General features: G+C 37.2%; 1 protein-coding gene across 11 annotated transcripts in view; it reads left to right on the top strand.

The window, feature by feature from the left end:
* NRXN1 (neurexin 1) overlaps positions 1–17,364 on the top strand; it is a 1,464,789-nt gene that overhangs the window by 530,454 nt on the left and 916,971 nt on the right. For 6 of the 11 annotated variants that reach the window (XM_069071683.1, XM_069071682.1, XM_069071675.1 and 3 more), the window contains exons 5-7: positions 2,124–2,425; positions 4,537–4,560; positions 5,655–5,816. In XM_069071683.1, the coding sequence (XP_068927784.1) occupies positions 2,124–2,425; positions 4,537–4,560; positions 5,655–5,816 (488 nt within the window). The remainder of the gene's footprint in view (positions 1–2,123; positions 2,426–4,536; positions 4,561–5,654; positions 5,817–17,364) is intronic. The other 5 variants (XM_069071685.1, XM_069071684.1, XM_069071680.1 and 2 more) reach the window with 1 other exon arrangement.

The following is a 17,364-nucleotide window of genomic DNA, read 5'->3' as shown; positions in this document are numbered from 1 at the left end:
TAGCTCTTCTCTGTTCAGCCCCTTTCAGGTACATCAGTAACAGGGGTTCATACCTTATGTTTCTTTAACAGAGGCTTGATGTAATTAGCTTGACACTGAGTGCTAAGTGCCTGTTAGCTTGTCAATACAAAGGGATTTTCAAATTTAATTATTATTACCTATAGATAGATAGATAGATAGATAGATAGATATAGATATGTATCAGAGTAATGATTTAGATTAGATATAGATATAAATATTTGTAGATGGTAGAGGTATAGAGAGACAGAGGGAGAGTGATTTTATATCTAATGTATCTCTGATCATGACAAGAACATGAAACTGTATTCTGAGATTATACCTTCAAGTATGACCCTGATGACAGGATGTATGATTATGACTCATTAATTTCAGAGACACTCATTACCTTAAATTGGATTCTACCACATGAATTCTGTGGCAACTCATTTTCTTAAAAGTTCTTTCTGTCCATTACGCCCCATCCCAATCTGAGTAACATAATTCATAGCCATGTTTCATGATTTGTTCATGTGCACTATGTTATTTAGAAGTGTAGCCAGGACTAGAAGCAAGGCCTCATGATGCACTCTGCACCCCAGCATTTCACTGCTATGACACAGTAATTTTAGAGATTAATCAATCAATCAATAAACATACCTAGTATGTTTTGGGTACTGTGATTTTACAGATTTCTCGGTATTACTATACCAGGTTTAGTGACAAGATATTCCAAAGTATCACTTTGGAGAATATATCCTGTTGTTCAAATGCAAGGTATCTTTCTCTTTGTTTACAAACTTCTAAAGTACAATTCTGTGCCAAGGTTTGAGTAGCCACAGGGCAAGGTCACATTAAGCAGGACTATAATCGAGCGTCCAAGAACTCATGTTCAGGAGGTAACTAAGATGGATCAGGGCAGGGTCAAGCCGATGGAATCAGATAAAGTGTGAAGGAACAAACAGGTCTCAAAAGTCAAAGCAAAGAAGAATTTATATTCCAAGAAATCAAGTAGTTCAAGATAGAAACACTAGAAAGTCAGCAAAAATGCTGAAAGTGGGTGTACAAGGGCCTACTGATAGGTAATTAATCGGAGTCAAAGGGAGAATTAGGGGCTTGCATATTCATGCTGCTCCTAATTTGTGGTGGGTTCTAGATTGCTTCAGAGAGCCTATTATATGCTGTGTTGCAATGCCAGGCATATAGCAAGAAACTTGTCTCAGTTCATCTTGTCTCATTTCCCTTGGCCAAATTCCATTATTGCCAAGGAATATAAGAGAGCCAGCCTACTTGATCAGTTCCTTTGGTTAAATTCACTCCATCAGAAGGCAGAGACCGATCCTGAAAAAAATTTGTTTTACCTGGTCTGTAGTCTGTGAGTACCACATGTTTGCTTTTGGGTTTGAAGAAGACTGAGTTGTGGAGAAAATGTTGAGACTTCATTTTCATGATGATTCCCATGATGATGTGCTGGAATTCTTACTAGTCTCATAAAAGTTAGTACCACCATCTGTTTTTCCAAAGCCAGGGACAGAGTAAAAATATCCAACAGATTCCAATAGGTGTTCTCTCAGAAGTTTTTTTTTTTTCCATCCAGTAAAGAGAAATGCCCACGCTCTAAAAGATATGATTTTTACCTTGAGTATCAAATTTGTCTTCTCCCTCCCTTCCCTGTTTCTTCATCTTGCCAATTTGTTATGGGTGTTCAGTGGTGCAAATATTTGATTCTCTACTGGAAAGATCTTTGAATACAAATGACTCACTGGAAATTAAAATGGAACATAAATGCCACAGGCTGGATGCTACAAACACAGAGGAATCCACTGAAGCTAGCAGAGTAGAACCATCCAATATGTCTTGATGGTACCTGATTTGCACCCTGGAGGTATCACATGGCCAAGCTCTCTTGTCAGAGCTCTTGTAGTGATACTTTAAATTTAATTGAATTTTCAAGAATGTCAGTTTTTAGTCATTGTTTCTGATGGCTCAATATGTGAGATTCCTTTAAAATGCATGGCTATCTATTACTATGTGTATGATATGTTATGACATAAATATTAATTACTCAAAGAGTTAATTTGAGTCCTGCTGATCTAGACTTCTTTTTTTCCCCTGTCTTCTCCCAGGAAAAGAAGAATATATTGCGACCTTCAAGGGATCAGAATACTTCTGCTATGACTTGTCCCAAAATCCTATACAAAGCAGCAGTGACGAAATAACCCTGTCATTTAAAACTCTTCAGAGGAATGGACTGATGCTTCACACAGGGAAATCAGCTGATTATGTCAATCTTGCCTTGAAAAATGGAGCCGTCTCCCTGGTCATTAATTTGGGATCAGGGGCCTTTGAAGCACTGGTGGAACCTGTGAATGGAAAGTTTAATGACAATGCCTGGCATGATGTGAAAGTAACCAGGAATCTGCGTCAGGTAACAGTACAATGGATAAGACTAACTGACTTTGTTTCCTGCTACAGCTGTCTGTGTGGTGCCTTAAAACCTAACAACATGATACTAGACTTGTGGTTTTCACTACAAATTAGCTTTTTAAAAATTATTATGATTTCTACCAAGATGGATCTCCCTGTCATACTTGAGCAGGGGCATATCTAGAAAGTTCTGGGGCCCAGAGGCTGTTTCATGCAGGGGGATAATTGCAGTTTCTGAGGGGGCTTCAGGGATCACTCAGTAATTTCCCAACTCTGGTTTTTGTGACAGTGTATTTTTTTGGTATTGTTGTTATTGTTGTTGTTTGTTGTTGTTTTAACAGTTCCATGGGGATCATCATGAAGCATGCACATTGGGGTCATTGAAACTCAGTTCCTTTTTTGTAATTGGAGAACTGGTTTTACAAATGGCTAGGTTTGGGGGAGATTTGTGTGTTTTTATTCCCTTTCACTTTTTTTCTTTGTTCTCCAAAAGTGGGAGAGAAATCAGACAGATGTCCTGAAGCATGAACCTGGGTTTTTTGCATATGGCCCAGTAGTATTCCTTTGGGGAATTTTTTCTTTTTTTCCCCTCTAAATGAAACCCCAAAATAAACCAGTGGCCTGTTTAATCTATTTTGTCTTTTAATGGTGTCTCCCCAAATATATTAAATCCTAGAAAAACTAAAAATTTCTTGATTTAGACATGGGTTCATATATACTGTATATTTATTTCAAAGACACAAAAATACAGTATATGCCATATGTTATATGATCAGATTAGCATTAAATGATATGTTTATATATTATTATTCAATCATTTGTGGTTTCTATTTGATATTTTACATATATTAAAATGTATCATTTTGTTAAGTGTTGACAGTAACTATTTTCTGCCATACATGCCTCTTTTAAACTAATATCCTTTAACATATTTGTTGTTTCTCTAAACAGTTGCAGATTGACTGGATTATCTCTGGTTTTCCTTTACTAAAACAGCTGTCTGTTTCTGAGCTGTTAACTGTCTAACCTTTTCTCTTCACTTCTTTAAAACAAAACAAAACAAGGACATAAGTATATGAGCCAGGGAAACAGAAACATCTTTAGGGATATAGTGTTGTTCTAGACAAGGCAGAGAAGTTCACCCAAAGTGTTTTTGAGTCCCAAACGTCTTTAAGATGCCTTCTGTTTCTGCATGGGTAGGGTCCCAGCATGCGTCATACTGCCCTGGGAGATTTCACAGCCAGTGATGCAGTCATAGCAAAGGTTCACTACTATTCCCATCTCTTTGGTTCATGTACTATTTCTCAGATGCCAACCAAGAGATCCAACACACCAGTAGAGAGAAGCTGCAAAGAGAAATGGGGTTGGGGGCACCAGCTTTCTACATCTGCCTTTGCTCAGGTTATCCACCAAACAGTAAATTGGTAGCTCAAAGGAAAACTGTCCCTGTACAGTTGGGGTGCATGTGTGGCAGGGCAGATACAAAATTCCATTCTACTCATTCTATGTATCAGGATCTTTGCTTTGTTTCATTGCAGTAAACTGTGATCCTAAAGTCCATCAATATGACCGAAAGAAGTTTTGGAGTTGAGGAGGATTCCTTGTATGCAGTAAAATTGAGTACTAGGGCATTGCCAACCAATTCCTACTGATTTGCTGGGGGAGGGCTGGGTGGGGGAGGGGCCATTTGGGGACCTAGGGCAAGTAGTGGTCAGCTGATGAGCTTTAGGCCTTTGGATCCCTCTAGCCATTTTAAATAACTGTCAGTTGTATTCAGTGGAAGGAGGATGGAGGGAGCATTACATTGCCATATGTCTGTTTCTGTTAAGGAGTGAGTTTATGAACTACAATCTCAGGACAAATCTTATTGCTGTAACCTCTGTGGGAGGCCTATTTGTTAGTCTGCTTTTTTCTTGTAAGATTTTTTTGCCCTTTTTCTATGTTACTAACATGCTTAATAACTAACATGCCATTCATGGAATGTTTCATTCTACTAACCGTTACCTTAATCAAAAAATGTACTAACATGGTAGAGACCATCATATTTTTTAAGTAACAATCGTTATTCTGTTCACAGTTTTTAATTTCCTTTCTCCCCCCTTCTCCACAAAGCACTCAGGCATTGGACACGCTATGGTAAACAAACTACATTGTTCGGTAGATATCATTCTAATTGTTTCTTATTTTGGGTTTGCCGTGTGTTTTCTTTCTTTCTTTTAACTGTAGACATCATTAACAAAAGAGGAACTGCGGTTGGTACTCTTCTGCTTACTTTGGACTCCTTCTTTCCATCTGTTGTTGACCTCCTTATTTTTTTTCCTGTTCCTGTCAACTTCTGTTTTCCAACTCACCTGTAGGGGCATCGTTAACGTTTCGAACGTTTGCATCCAGCTGTGGTTAACGAGGGATAAGACTAAAATGGTGGCTGGCCCAAGTGACCGCAGGCTTAGCCAGTTTCTAACCATTCATAATGCATGGCATGAAGATTTGGTTGGGGAATGATGGAGATGCCACAACCATTCATCTTTCCGTCATCACACAGCAGTTTTGTTCCTTTGGTTCTCCCTGTTTTCTTTTCTTTTCCTTTTCTGAACTGTACTGTACCTCAAGCATGTGCACATCAGCGTGGGCCGCTTCCACCGGTTGATTTGCTTCCTTTTTTCCTTTGGCATGAAGGTAGACACTTGCATGCTAAATAGCTGCTGCTCTATAGTGCAAATAGTGATGTTGCTGGATATAGCTTGCGCCCTTTATGTTAACGAGGTGCACGTTGTGATTAGTCAATGACAGACAACTAAACTTTACTAATATGTACACCAGCAAAACTAACCTAGGAAGCATTTTACTAACACCATTTTTGTGTCTGCTAAATAACTTTTTAAGTTGCAAATAGGGACTATGCTGACACTAGTTCAATAATCAGCTAAGTCTTTAACTAGCTTAGATCTTGTAGGGATAGTTGACTAGAATCCAAGACTAAACCTCAAACAGACATGAAAATGGGTTCCGCCATAGGTCTCAAAAAAACAAACAAACAAATAAATGAATAAGAACAAAAAATGAACAAAAAAAGCAAAAAAACAAAAAACAAAAGAAAAAACAAAAACAAAACCAAAACAAAAAGTCAAAATACAAAAACAAAAACAAAAAAACACAAAACAGGCATACCCCAGGATTGCAGTATCTAGGTCTGAGTATAGCGTGTCCTTTCCCTGTGCTTTGTTATCTAGGTGACAATATCAGTGGATGGAATTCTTACCACAACGGGCTACACCCAAGAAGACTATACCATGCTGGGTTCTGATGACTTTTTCTATGTTGGAGGCAGTCCCAGCACAGCAGACCTCCCAGGGTCACCAGTCAGTAACAACTTTATGGGCTGCCTCAAGGAGGTAAATATCACCCATCACTCAAATTGTCACTGATTCATTATCCCATTATTGCAGGTACCGGAAATGAAAGTGTCTTTGCTGAAGAATGTTTGACAAATGATGTTTCCTGAGGTCAATGTCACAACCTCAAATGCTATTTAATATAGTGCTTCTGTGGGATTAGGGGGAGAGATACAATTGCTAAGGAAATGTGTATAAACTCTTCCCTTCAGGAACTTGTATGTGATTCACAATTGGAATATTTGGGGCAGCAGTGTATTGGTTATGAAAGAAAAGAGAGTGAAGTGAGATAACAGTGTGAGTGGTCAGCAAAATGTCAGGCTCATTTCCACTAATATGCCTTAGGTAAAGCTGTTACCAAGCATTATTCTTCAAGAATGGGTAGGATGTGGGGGAAAGAAAATGAAAAAGGCAAGTTGGTACAAGATAGAGACTATTAAAAAATACCATCAAGTAATTTAGTTATATTTGTACATGCAAAATATAACATGATGAATGCTAAATTCATAGGTATTTGATTGCATGTAAGCATAAGACTAGTTTGTGCCTCCCTTAAAAAATCAGTCAGGCTGTTAACTATCTGTCCCCTAACCCTACAGAGTCAGAGTATTGATGTAGCCCTGACAATGGTTGTTGTTAGAGGCTAGAAAATGTAGTACTTTAATAAAAATTACTTCTTTAATGAACATTTGTCTTTTTCATCAGTCTGGTTTCATTCAGACCTGTCCTTTTTTCTTCTAGTTCCTAGACTGAGAGGCCCTGTTTGATTGCGTGGTGAATATTTAACTATGTGTACTTTGACAGTTTAAAGTTTGGTGATTTTGAGCTTATGGGTGACTCTATCTTGTTGCCATCTGTGTACAATAAGACTTGTTCAGAGGGAAAATATTTCTATGTGAAATTGAATCAGTGAGGGATGGGAGGGATGTTTCCAAGGGATGAACAGCAAAAATATTGGTCCAGATGCAATCATAGCTGCAGACAGAAGTCTCCTGCCCTGAGTCATCTCTGCTATTTTACATTCACAATATTCTTTTCTGTTGTCTTACGAAAACTGTAGCTTTAAAAGAAATAACTCTGGGGACCTTCAAAATGTCATAAGTTCACCAAGAACAAAGGAGTTAATTTCTCTAAGGCTAACTGGAGACTCATAGGGAGAAAAAACTCAAAATACTATTCTAATGACAAATTTTAGTGTGGAATGTCTCCTGAGTGTCTATTATATAGAATGAGTGATGGATTTTTAATCAGATGACCTAGGTTTTGCTCATAGTTCTACCTGTATGACCTTGACCTTGGCTCTTAATCTTGTTTCCTTGCCTATAAAAGGAAGTGATTGAATTAGATGATCTTTTACTTTTAAATCTATGGTCCTATTTGCTAGCACTGGGCCTGGTATTATTGGAGATAGTAAAATAAATAAACAGATCTGCACATGGTTATGGATCATGCCCTGAAGAAATTTATGTTATTCAGGAAGAGAAAATATTAACAAACCTAATTTAATCATAGAATGATATTCAACTACATATTGAAGGACTACCTCATATGACAAATCTATTGAAATCAACAAAGATAATGCTTCAGTTTGGCCTTAGAGAAAGAGAAAGAATTGAATGGGCAAAGTGGAGTAGGTTTACTTTTGATGAATAATGAATGAAAGACATGGGGAGAGTGGGCAGGAGGCATGGTTTAGACAACTTCAAACAGGTTATAACAACCTGTCTTCCTGAACAACTAAAACCACACTTGGCCTACCTCTTCATTCATCTTAACTTCTCACTGACTTGAATCCAGATATCTTTACTTTTTATTTATCCATTTACCTTACTATAACATAGTAGTGTGGGGTCAAACTTGAATGGTGGAACTGTAAGGGTCACTGGCAGGAATAAGGCTAGACATTTAATGGGAACCTCCCATAGGAATATCATTAATGATGAATAAAAAGATATGGGATTATCTTCCTGTACATCTTAATCTACCACTAATGCCACTAATTCACAGTGTAATCTGGGCAAATCATTTAGCTCCTCTGCATTTCAATTGTTTCTGCTGTAAAATGATGAGATTCTATCATGGAACCTAAGAATCAATGACTTTAGTTGACCATACTTTCACTCTTTGTATTATAAAAGCCACATGTAAATCTTTCACTTTCAAAAAAAGAGCGCTTGAATCAATCAGCTGGATCTCCCTACACTGATGAACATCATCATACAATATACATCAATACATCAGAACAAATGATGTTTCTCTGTCTCCATCATTTACACTCTTATATAGCAAGAAGACAACTAACTAGCTTGACCAGTTATAATCAAAATAATCCTAAATCGATTCTGTTACCCTGTGTTGACATAGCCTTGTTGACCAGGGTCTTTATATGTTTTTTGTTATTCCTCCCTTTGTCCAATCACCCATCAACTCTGGCAGACTTACAAATACAACATAGAGCAAGCAATGAACAAAGAAGTGTGCCCTATTAACAGAGAGCATCATATTGACAATTTCTACAACCACACAATGAAATAGGACTGTGTCCTTTGTAGATTTAGGATTTTAAAAAAGAAAGAAGGAAAGAATGAGACACTCCTCTTTATTGACCATTCACATTCAATTTTTGTCTCTCTTATCAACTCTGCCAAATGTTAGCAGCCAGCTCCACCTACTTTCTCTTTTACTTTTGTAATTGGCTTCATGTAACTCCCTCCTGTCCTGTCAAGGGTAATGACAGCAGCTGCAATTGCCCAATAAATCAAAACATGGGACAACTTCAAAGCTCTTTGATTCTGAGCAATTTCCATTCCTGACTTTAGTCTATTTAGAAACCCCCACTCTTCCTTAATTTTAAGTGTAAGCATGGAATAAAACCTCAATGAAGTATCATGTATCTAAAGTTAAACCATATTCGTTTAGATGTATGAGCTTTGTAAAGTTACTGAAGAAAAAGAAAGGGAAGAGACAATTCTTTTTAAAGAAAAAGATTTCTATGATATGAACTTTTTAACAAAGCATGAATAATCCTGATATCATCTATCTTAGCTTTCTTAGTTAAAATCAAGTCTGTTTTGGGGGTGAATCCAGTTTTAGCTTTTTTTTTTTTAACTCCAGTTAGGCTTCATTGCAGAATCTATGAAAAGTGCCTTTTGACTTCCAATGAGCCAGCAAACATTCATTTCAGGTTATGTGGGTCTGTACCATATTCCCATTTGATTTTCAGTCTGGAAACAGTGTCTGACCTTTGTAGGGAATTTTTCTAATAAGTCTTATCTAAAATGAGGCTGAATTACAAAGAAAAGAGCAAAGGCACTGGAGTCAAAGTGGATTAGAGTTTGAATCCTTCTGCTTTTCTCTTCCCATGTGACCCTCATCAAGTCACATTTCCTTAGGTCTCATGCAACTTCCTCATCTACTACATGGCCTCTGCAGTCCCTTGCAGTTCTATGTCTATAATCCAATGATTGATAATTTAATATATGGTTCTGTTTCTGTGCCAAAAGGTGGTAATCTTTTCATATTGGGATAGAAATGTGGCATAATGGAAGCAGTAGTAGCCTGAGAATCAGAAGACCTGAATTGGAACCTATCTTTGCAACCCACTTTAAAAAAAAAATCACTACCTCGCTAATACTCCAGTTTTGTCTTCCTTAAAATTAAGTGCTTAGACAAGAGGACATCTAAAGTCTCTTTCAGTTCTGGCATTTTGATATTCTGAAATCCATTTACTAAAGTAGACCTTGATTTAAGAGGGCTACCACTTATTATTGACACTTTAGTTTACACCCTTATCCTTTTAAGGTTCAGGAATTAAAAGGAAATCATTGATTTATGTCAAGATAATCCATAATGTGGTAGCAATCTTCCTTTATAACTCTTGTTCCTTCTGGATTCAGCATTTAACTTCATCAGTTTTGCAGTAAGACATAGAGCTTAGATGTATAGAAATTAGAAAACCTTTCTCCTCAGTGGAAATTTCCTCATCTCTTTAAAATGATTCTAAAATTTCAAAATAAAAGAAAACATTTTAAAAATGGAAATAAGGAAAATGTCAAACTAATCTCTACATTGTACCTTCTTTATAATGAAATTTTAAAAAAATTATAAGAGAATATCAAGGGCAAGTGATCAAATTATTTTTAGATGACAGATTGTCAAAAGACATTTGGATAAGTGGACCTTTTGTCTTGAATCATTTCCAATTTATTTTCAACGATGGAAAATTAGGAAAACATAAAAATAATGGAAATGTTTATTAAGGTTGTTTTCAAAAAGCAATACACAGGGTAGCTAGGTGGTACAGTGAATAGAGCACTGGTCCTGGAGTCAGGAGAACCTGAGTTCAAATCTGGCCTTAGACACTTGACATACTTACTAGCTGTGTGACCTTGGGCAAGTCACTTAACCCCAACTGCCATGCCTTCCACCCCCAAAAATCAACATGTCTTCGAAACTGGTTTATCCAATGAACTATTATTTTGAAGCCTGTTTTCCAATAACCAAATGAGTAATGGTAACAACAGAACCATTTCAGCACATATGTGCAAAGCAATGGGTTTGGTTCTAGGAACTCAAAGAACAAAATGGAAGGAAGGAAGGAAGGAAAAGAATGAAAGAGAGAGAAAGAAAAGAAAGAGAGAGAGAGAAAGAAAGAAAGAAAGAAGGAAGGAAAGAAAGAAAGAAAGAAAGAAAGAAAGAAAGAAAGAAAGAAAGAAAGAAAGAAAGAAAGAAAGAAAGAAAGAAAGAAAGAAAGAAAGAAAGAAAGAAAGGAAGGAAGGAAAGAAGGAAGAAGGGAAGAAAGGAAGGAAGGAAGGAAGAAAAAAGAATGAAGGAAGGAAGGAAGGAAGGGAAAAAAAAGAAACAAAACAGCCTTTGCCTTGGAAGAACTTGTGGGAGGGTGGGAGTCACAACATGTAAACAAATAAATGAGATAAATTGAGGAGGAACAAAACTAACAATTAGGAGGATTGGGGAAGTTGAGGTGAAGCCTGAATAAATCATAAAAAAACCTTTGAGAACTTCCCTAGATTTTAATTTAATCAACAATGTTCAGAAAAGTTTTGTCTTGTTATGTCTTCATTTGCATTAAGGAGAATCCATTGACTTTGAACATTCTGTTAGAAAACAAATATAATAAAGTCAATAACTATTGGTTTCCTTCTTCATTATTGGAAGCTGAGAAATTTAAACTCCCAATGGAAGACTTCCTAGATCTTTTGCTAAAAAACGATTCCTTCTTATCTGCCAGGTTTTTAAAGTGGTTCTATAAAACCATTAATAATGAAGCTTTGTGGGAAAACTCAACAGTGAACTAGATAACAAATGATATTTACTTAATAAATTATCTCCTTGTTTTGTAGTAAATATCATGTTTAATTCCCTGTAGGATATCGAAGAAAGACATTAATAATCACTAACATTTATATAGCCCTTTACATTCTGCCAAGTGCTTTACATAGATTTCATTTTATCTTCACAATAATCCTATATGTTATTTCCATTTTTTACACACGAGGAAACTGAATTTGAGGGAAATAAGGTGACTTATCCAAGATCACACAGCTAATAGCTGAGGCAGGATTTGCACTCAGGTCTTTCTGACTAGAAGGGTAATACTCTATCCAGGATAGTATCTATCTGGCTCTTGATCTCATATATTCATATACATGTCTTCAATTATTTTTGCAAGGTTTTTAGTTTTTATTTTCTGTATAAGTGCAATAAAATTAATTCATGTATACTCACCATGACTTTGTAAAGATGTCTTCAAACACAGGTTAAATCATCCTTACCATCTGTTACAGTTCACATACATCTCTCATTGTTTAGAGGAGTAGAAAGACGGTTTGGCCTCATGGGTCTTCATAAGATGTTACCCATCAGTGAGGGCTGTTTTGCCAACTCACTCATCTTCACTTGAAAAAATAATTCTGTCCACTATTCATTTCTTTATTTCATTGTATGCCTATAGTTCTTTGAAATCATTATTTTACCCTTGCAAGGTGAATATTCCTTTACACTCTTTTGTATACTGGGAAAACAAACTCAGGAGGTGGGAAAGCATTTCATTTTCAATAAAAAGCAACCCTGAAAAGTCTTAGTTGGAGGCCAGTTTTAAGCATATGTGCTCACCTCAGGTTTTAGAAACAGTCATTTGAGTGCAGAAGTTGCCTGTGAGAGGTAATTTTCTATCATGTCTTATAAGGTTGCTTGGAATGAGACAGAGGAGTGGTTCTAGGGGGAAAAATAAGTGAATTGCTAAGGGGAATTAAATCCCTACTGAAAATTTCATCAACCTAATTAGATCAGCACAGCCTTTAATTACACTTATAAACTTTTAACACTGAAGATTTCGAAGTTGCTGAAGGGCGGATGCTCTTCTGTGCAGTGAACAAAGAGTAGAAGCAGTGTGTACCTAAGAAGGAGAATGGCAAATTCGGGCATGGATGGCATAGTTGTCAGAGATATACCCTCAGCATCGTAATGACCCGGGGTCTCAGTCAAGACTTATTTGAGACAAGTTTTTACATGTTTTGCATTCAATTTCACCTCCAACTTCTCTTTCATGGCATCCTAGGCATTTGGCTTGTCACCAAGTTAGGCCATAGACAAAATTTTGATGTTATAGATCTCTGTCTTGCTCTCTCCTGTTCTCTGTTCTTAGAGTCATACTAATTATCAGTCTTTTTCATCTTAACATTAATAAATTCTAGCCCGAATTTTAAGCTAATATGCCAAGTATATTTATACTAAAATCTCCTGAAAAGTATTAGGCAATATGGATTTGTTAAAAACATACAATGTGCCAGACAGTATTCACTGAGGGTACAAAGAAAGCCAAAATCACGTGGATTGAGTGTTTTAGTCTCCTAAAAATATAATTTTAGACATTTAGCAGGTAGGGATATTTGGAGGAGAGAGTGCCCATGAAAACACAGTTTGTAAGCATTCCCTACCAATCAGTATAATACCAGTCCTGCCTTGAACATCTCCTTCTTTAAGACTTTCTCTCCATGACTTCTTGCTCTCTCTAGGACATCGTGTCATATGTATTCCCTTCCAGTATAATTTATCTCCCCTTCCTCATTCATTCATTCATTTGTTCAACTAATATATATATTTTTTAAATTATCATCCCATCTCCTTAGGACTAGTCATCAGACCTATCTTATAGCCTAGCATATCTGATGAACTTCCTACTAATGGTTGATGGATAAAGGCCTCCCTTTGCTCATCCTGTAGATAAAATAATTAAAAGTGCTTAAATGGCTTTCTCAATATGTAATTCTGTCTTTACTTTTACTTTAATATTTTAGACCAACAGACAGAGAGGGTGAAAAAATGGCAGATCAGTGAAAGGGGCATTATTCACCTCTTAGATAAATGTTTTTAAGCAGACTTGGACTTATTTTTTATGACAACTGTGACTAAGGTATACAGAATCTTCGAGGGAAGTCTATAGCTAGTAGGAGAGAGAGATTGGGGAAGGGAAAGGGGAAAACAGTGATGCCTGTAATCTTCAATTTATAGTTGAAATAGGAATCATCCTAGAGAGAGAAGAGTAGGACCATATGAGTGATTGCTTTTTTTTTTTAAAGCAATTGGGGTTAAGTAAATTGCCCAAGGTTGCACAGCAAGTTATTTTGTGCGTGTGTATGTGTGTGTGTGTGTGTGTGTGTTAAATATTTGAGGCTGGAACCAATCCTAGCTCCTCCCGACTCTGGAGCCAGCACTCTTACTCACTGCACCACCTAGCCACCCCATGTGAGTGATTTCTAAGGTGGAAAGTTGGTACCGTACGTATGCGCATATATATTTGTAAGGAGAACCTGTATCACTCTTCAGTATTGACTGAATGGGAGACCATGGGTAGTGTCCATAGTCAGTAGTCTCTTCAGGTTAGGTTGGACTAGGTAACCACTGAGGTTCCCTCTAACTCTTAAAAATCTGTGATTCAGTTATTCTTTGTCCCTTGATGCATCAAGGTGAAGAGATAAGAAGGCTAGATTTAGATTCAGAGACCCTGGGATCAAATTCTAGTTCTGGCACTTAAATTTTGAATGTATTTGAGCAAATCATTAAAAATTTCTGAACCTCTGTTTCTTATATGAACTTTAATGATCCTTCTTTCCCTAAAGTCAGGACATTCAGAGAACTAATAATCTGTCCCATGAACTCTGTAACCTCACTTTCAGGAAATAATGCCTCTTTCATCAAGGTCTTCCTGCATATTTTATATAAGTTAGCATTTGTTTCAATTAGCATTTATTAGTTGTTCAAGGTATAGGGAATGTGCTAGAGATACATATACAAAGGGGGAAAATGTCCCTGCCCTCAAGGAACTTATATGCTACTTGGGGGAAAGGGGAGTAAACAGATGTTTCAATATTAAAGAATCTGAGGAGTGAAAAGATTCCCTGTAGGAGGTAGCAAATAAAATGAGTTTTGAATGTGACTAAGGAGTCTGAAGGACATCAATCAAAATGGAGCACCTTCCAAACAGAAAACAACTGTGGATGAGCATGGAGAAAGGAGATGAAATACTAAATTCGAAGAATAGTAAAAGTAGGGCAGTTTAGCTGGAACATAGTGGGTTATATGGAAGTAAACAATTCTGGGAAGGTATTCTAGATCAAGATGGCAAATTTTTCATGTGGGAAAATCAAGTCTAAATGTCACCTAATAGATTGTGTAGGGGAGCCACCAGGGAGTAGCCATAAAACCTAGTTCTTTCATTACTTAATTTATCTTTTTTTTTAAACCAATTGCAGAAATTACAATGTCCTGTAAAAAGAACAGTGAATTTGTAAGTAAGGAGCAGCTAGCCCTAGTACTGCTTGCCCCCTTGCTTGCCTCACTCACCCCCTAGTTCAAGTCTCTCATCCTCTCTAAGTCTGACTTTTCCTGTCTATTACAATGGACATAGTTACAAGTCTATCTCTTTCCTCCTCTTCTTTAAAATAGCTTGGAGATGGTGTTTATAGATGAGAATATTATGAATAAAGGCTACTTGCATTTCTCACCAAATCATTTCATATAACTTAATCTAACAAGTAGCTACTCATCTATCTAACAGGAGTTCATAACTTTTTTGTTTTGTTTTATTTTGTGGATCCCTTTGGTAGTGTAGTAAAAGCTATGAGCCCCTTTCCAGAATAATGTCCATAAATGAATTAAATGAGATCTGCAGGATGACATAGGATATCAATTATGTTGAAATACAAATAAAGTATATATTACATATTGTATAAATGAACACATGCATACATACCTATACATATATCCATATAAAATCGAGAGATAAATAGGGAGACAGACATGATAGATGGAGATAGATAGATAGATAGATGATAGATCGATAGATGATAGACAGACAGACGAACGGACAGATGGATGGATAGATGGATGGATGACAGATATGAATTTCATGAACTCCTAGGTTAAGTACACCTAATCTAATGTGAAGAAGGGTAAAAAACAAGTGTTCTCCAGATCATTAGTAAAAGGCTAAAATGTTCTAGCCCTCCCTAAGATATTTTGATCTCGTTTTATTCAGATATTAATTTTTTATTCATTGATTGATTAGGGTGCCCTTATGTGTCTCTGTGTGATATTATCAATGCAGGTCATAATATAAATGGATAGAGCAGTGAATAAAGTGCCTGACCTGGAGTCAGGAAGATTAATTTCCCTGAGTTCAAATCTGACTTCAGACACTTACTAGTTGTGTGACCCTGGGTAAGTCATTTAACCCTATTTGTCACAATTTCCTCATTTGGTTTTGGGTGGTTTTTTTTTCGGCTTTTTTTGGAAGGGGGAAGACAGGGAAATTGGGGTTAAGTGACTTGCCCAAGGTCACATGGCAAGTAAGTGTTAAGTGTCTAAGAACAGATTTGAACTCAGGTCCTCCTGATTCCAGGGCTGATGTTCTATTCACTGTGCCACCTAGCCGCCCCTCAATTTCCTCATTTGTAAGCAGGAGAAGGAAATGGGAAACCATGCCAACATCTTGCTAAGAAAACCTCAAATGGTGCCACAAAGAATTGTATAAAATTGAAAATAACTAAATTACAAAAGTTGTGTGACCTGAAGTCTCAGGGTCTTGAACTGTAAAAAGAGGGGGTTGAACTGGATGGCCTCTAAGGCCCCTGACAGTTCTAAATCTATGATCGTATGATCCTGACTCTAGAATACTTAGTAATAAATCATTCTTCCACCTTTTGGCAAGGTGGTGAAAAAGTAGAGGTTCTGCATGAGGACTCAGAGGTCCTTCCCAGTTTTCAGTCTATGATAGTATGATGCTCAGGAGTCACCTGAGGCTCATAAGGGATAAGTTACTTTGCCAGAATCATACATATATAGTTAGCAAATGTCAAAGACTGGATTTGAACTCGGGGCTTCCTAACTCCAAGCCCAGTATTTTCTTATTAAGAAGTGTGCCACCAGAACGCTGTCAGTTTGTGTTTGCTTTTGGTGTCCTTCTCTTCTCCTTCTTTCTCTTTCCTCCTATATTCGTGTCCCTAAATATGAAGGTAAAATAAATGTCAAGGGCAGCCTTGAAGGGGAAGTAAGAAAGTCTCCTAAAGGAAAATGAAGTGAATGTATTGAAGGAAGGAGAAACAGTCTCTTGGCAACAGTGGGGAATTATGGACTGATTATATAAAACCACAGGTAATTCTGGAATGTGTCCAAGGAGAGAGGGCAAGATGGCAAGGGGATATAAAACCATGTCACACAAGGACTTGAAGGAACTAAGAATGTGTAGCCTGAAAAACAGAAGACTCAGCAGGGACCCAGGGAGGTCTTCAAGTATCCAAAGTCTTGCCTTGTGGGAAAGGAATTAGTCTTATTTGCACTGGCCTTTGAGGACATAACTAAATATTGAAGAGAGTTGGTTTCAAGGCTTTATATAATGAAAACATACACACACACACACACACACACACACACACACAGAGACAGGCATACATTCCCAATGACTAAATCTCTCCCAAAGTGTAATGACTTCTCTTGGGAGGTAGTGAGAGAACTCTATGACTAGAAATCTTCAAATGAATATCAAATGATAACTTGCCTGGGAAAATGTAGTGGTAGAAAGTCAGGTATAAGTTGGACTAAGTATACCTTGAGGTCTCTCTTAACATGAGTACGAGTTTGAAAATTAACCTTTGGTAGGGCTTTCTTTTTTCTCCTCACCAGTTATCTCCCTTAATTAATATCGAAGAAAGGGTAGCAGGGATGGGGAAGGTTTTATCTAAAGTTTGGAACAATTGCCCTGGTTTGCTATACCCTAGTGATCCTTTGGCAGACTGAGTTACATGGGTAGAGAAAGCATGCAATTTTAAATGAATTCTCCCAAAGCATATCTTTTCCTCAGATGCCAGCCATCATTGTAGACTTGGGAACAAATAAGTAGTAAGTGGGGTGGAAACTGGGAATGTGGCCATCTCTAATTCCAGCATGGGTACTGGGAGGGGAAGCTGTCAGCTGTCTTCTTGGGCAGCAATCCGTCACATCTGCTTAACTCCCTCCAAAACTGGACTTTAGC

The sequence above is a fragment of the Petaurus breviceps genome, unplaced genomic scaffold, assembly GCF_028583685.1.
Source record: "Petaurus breviceps papuanus isolate PSGF00001 unplaced genomic scaffold, PetGlider_PUasm1.0 90842, whole genome shotgun sequence".
Taxonomy (NCBI): Eukaryota; Metazoa; Chordata; class Mammalia; order Diprotodontia; family Petauridae; genus Petaurus; species Petaurus breviceps.
The sequence above is the reverse complement of the archived record's forward strand: the minus strand, read 5'-3'. Positions and strand labels throughout refer to the sequence as shown.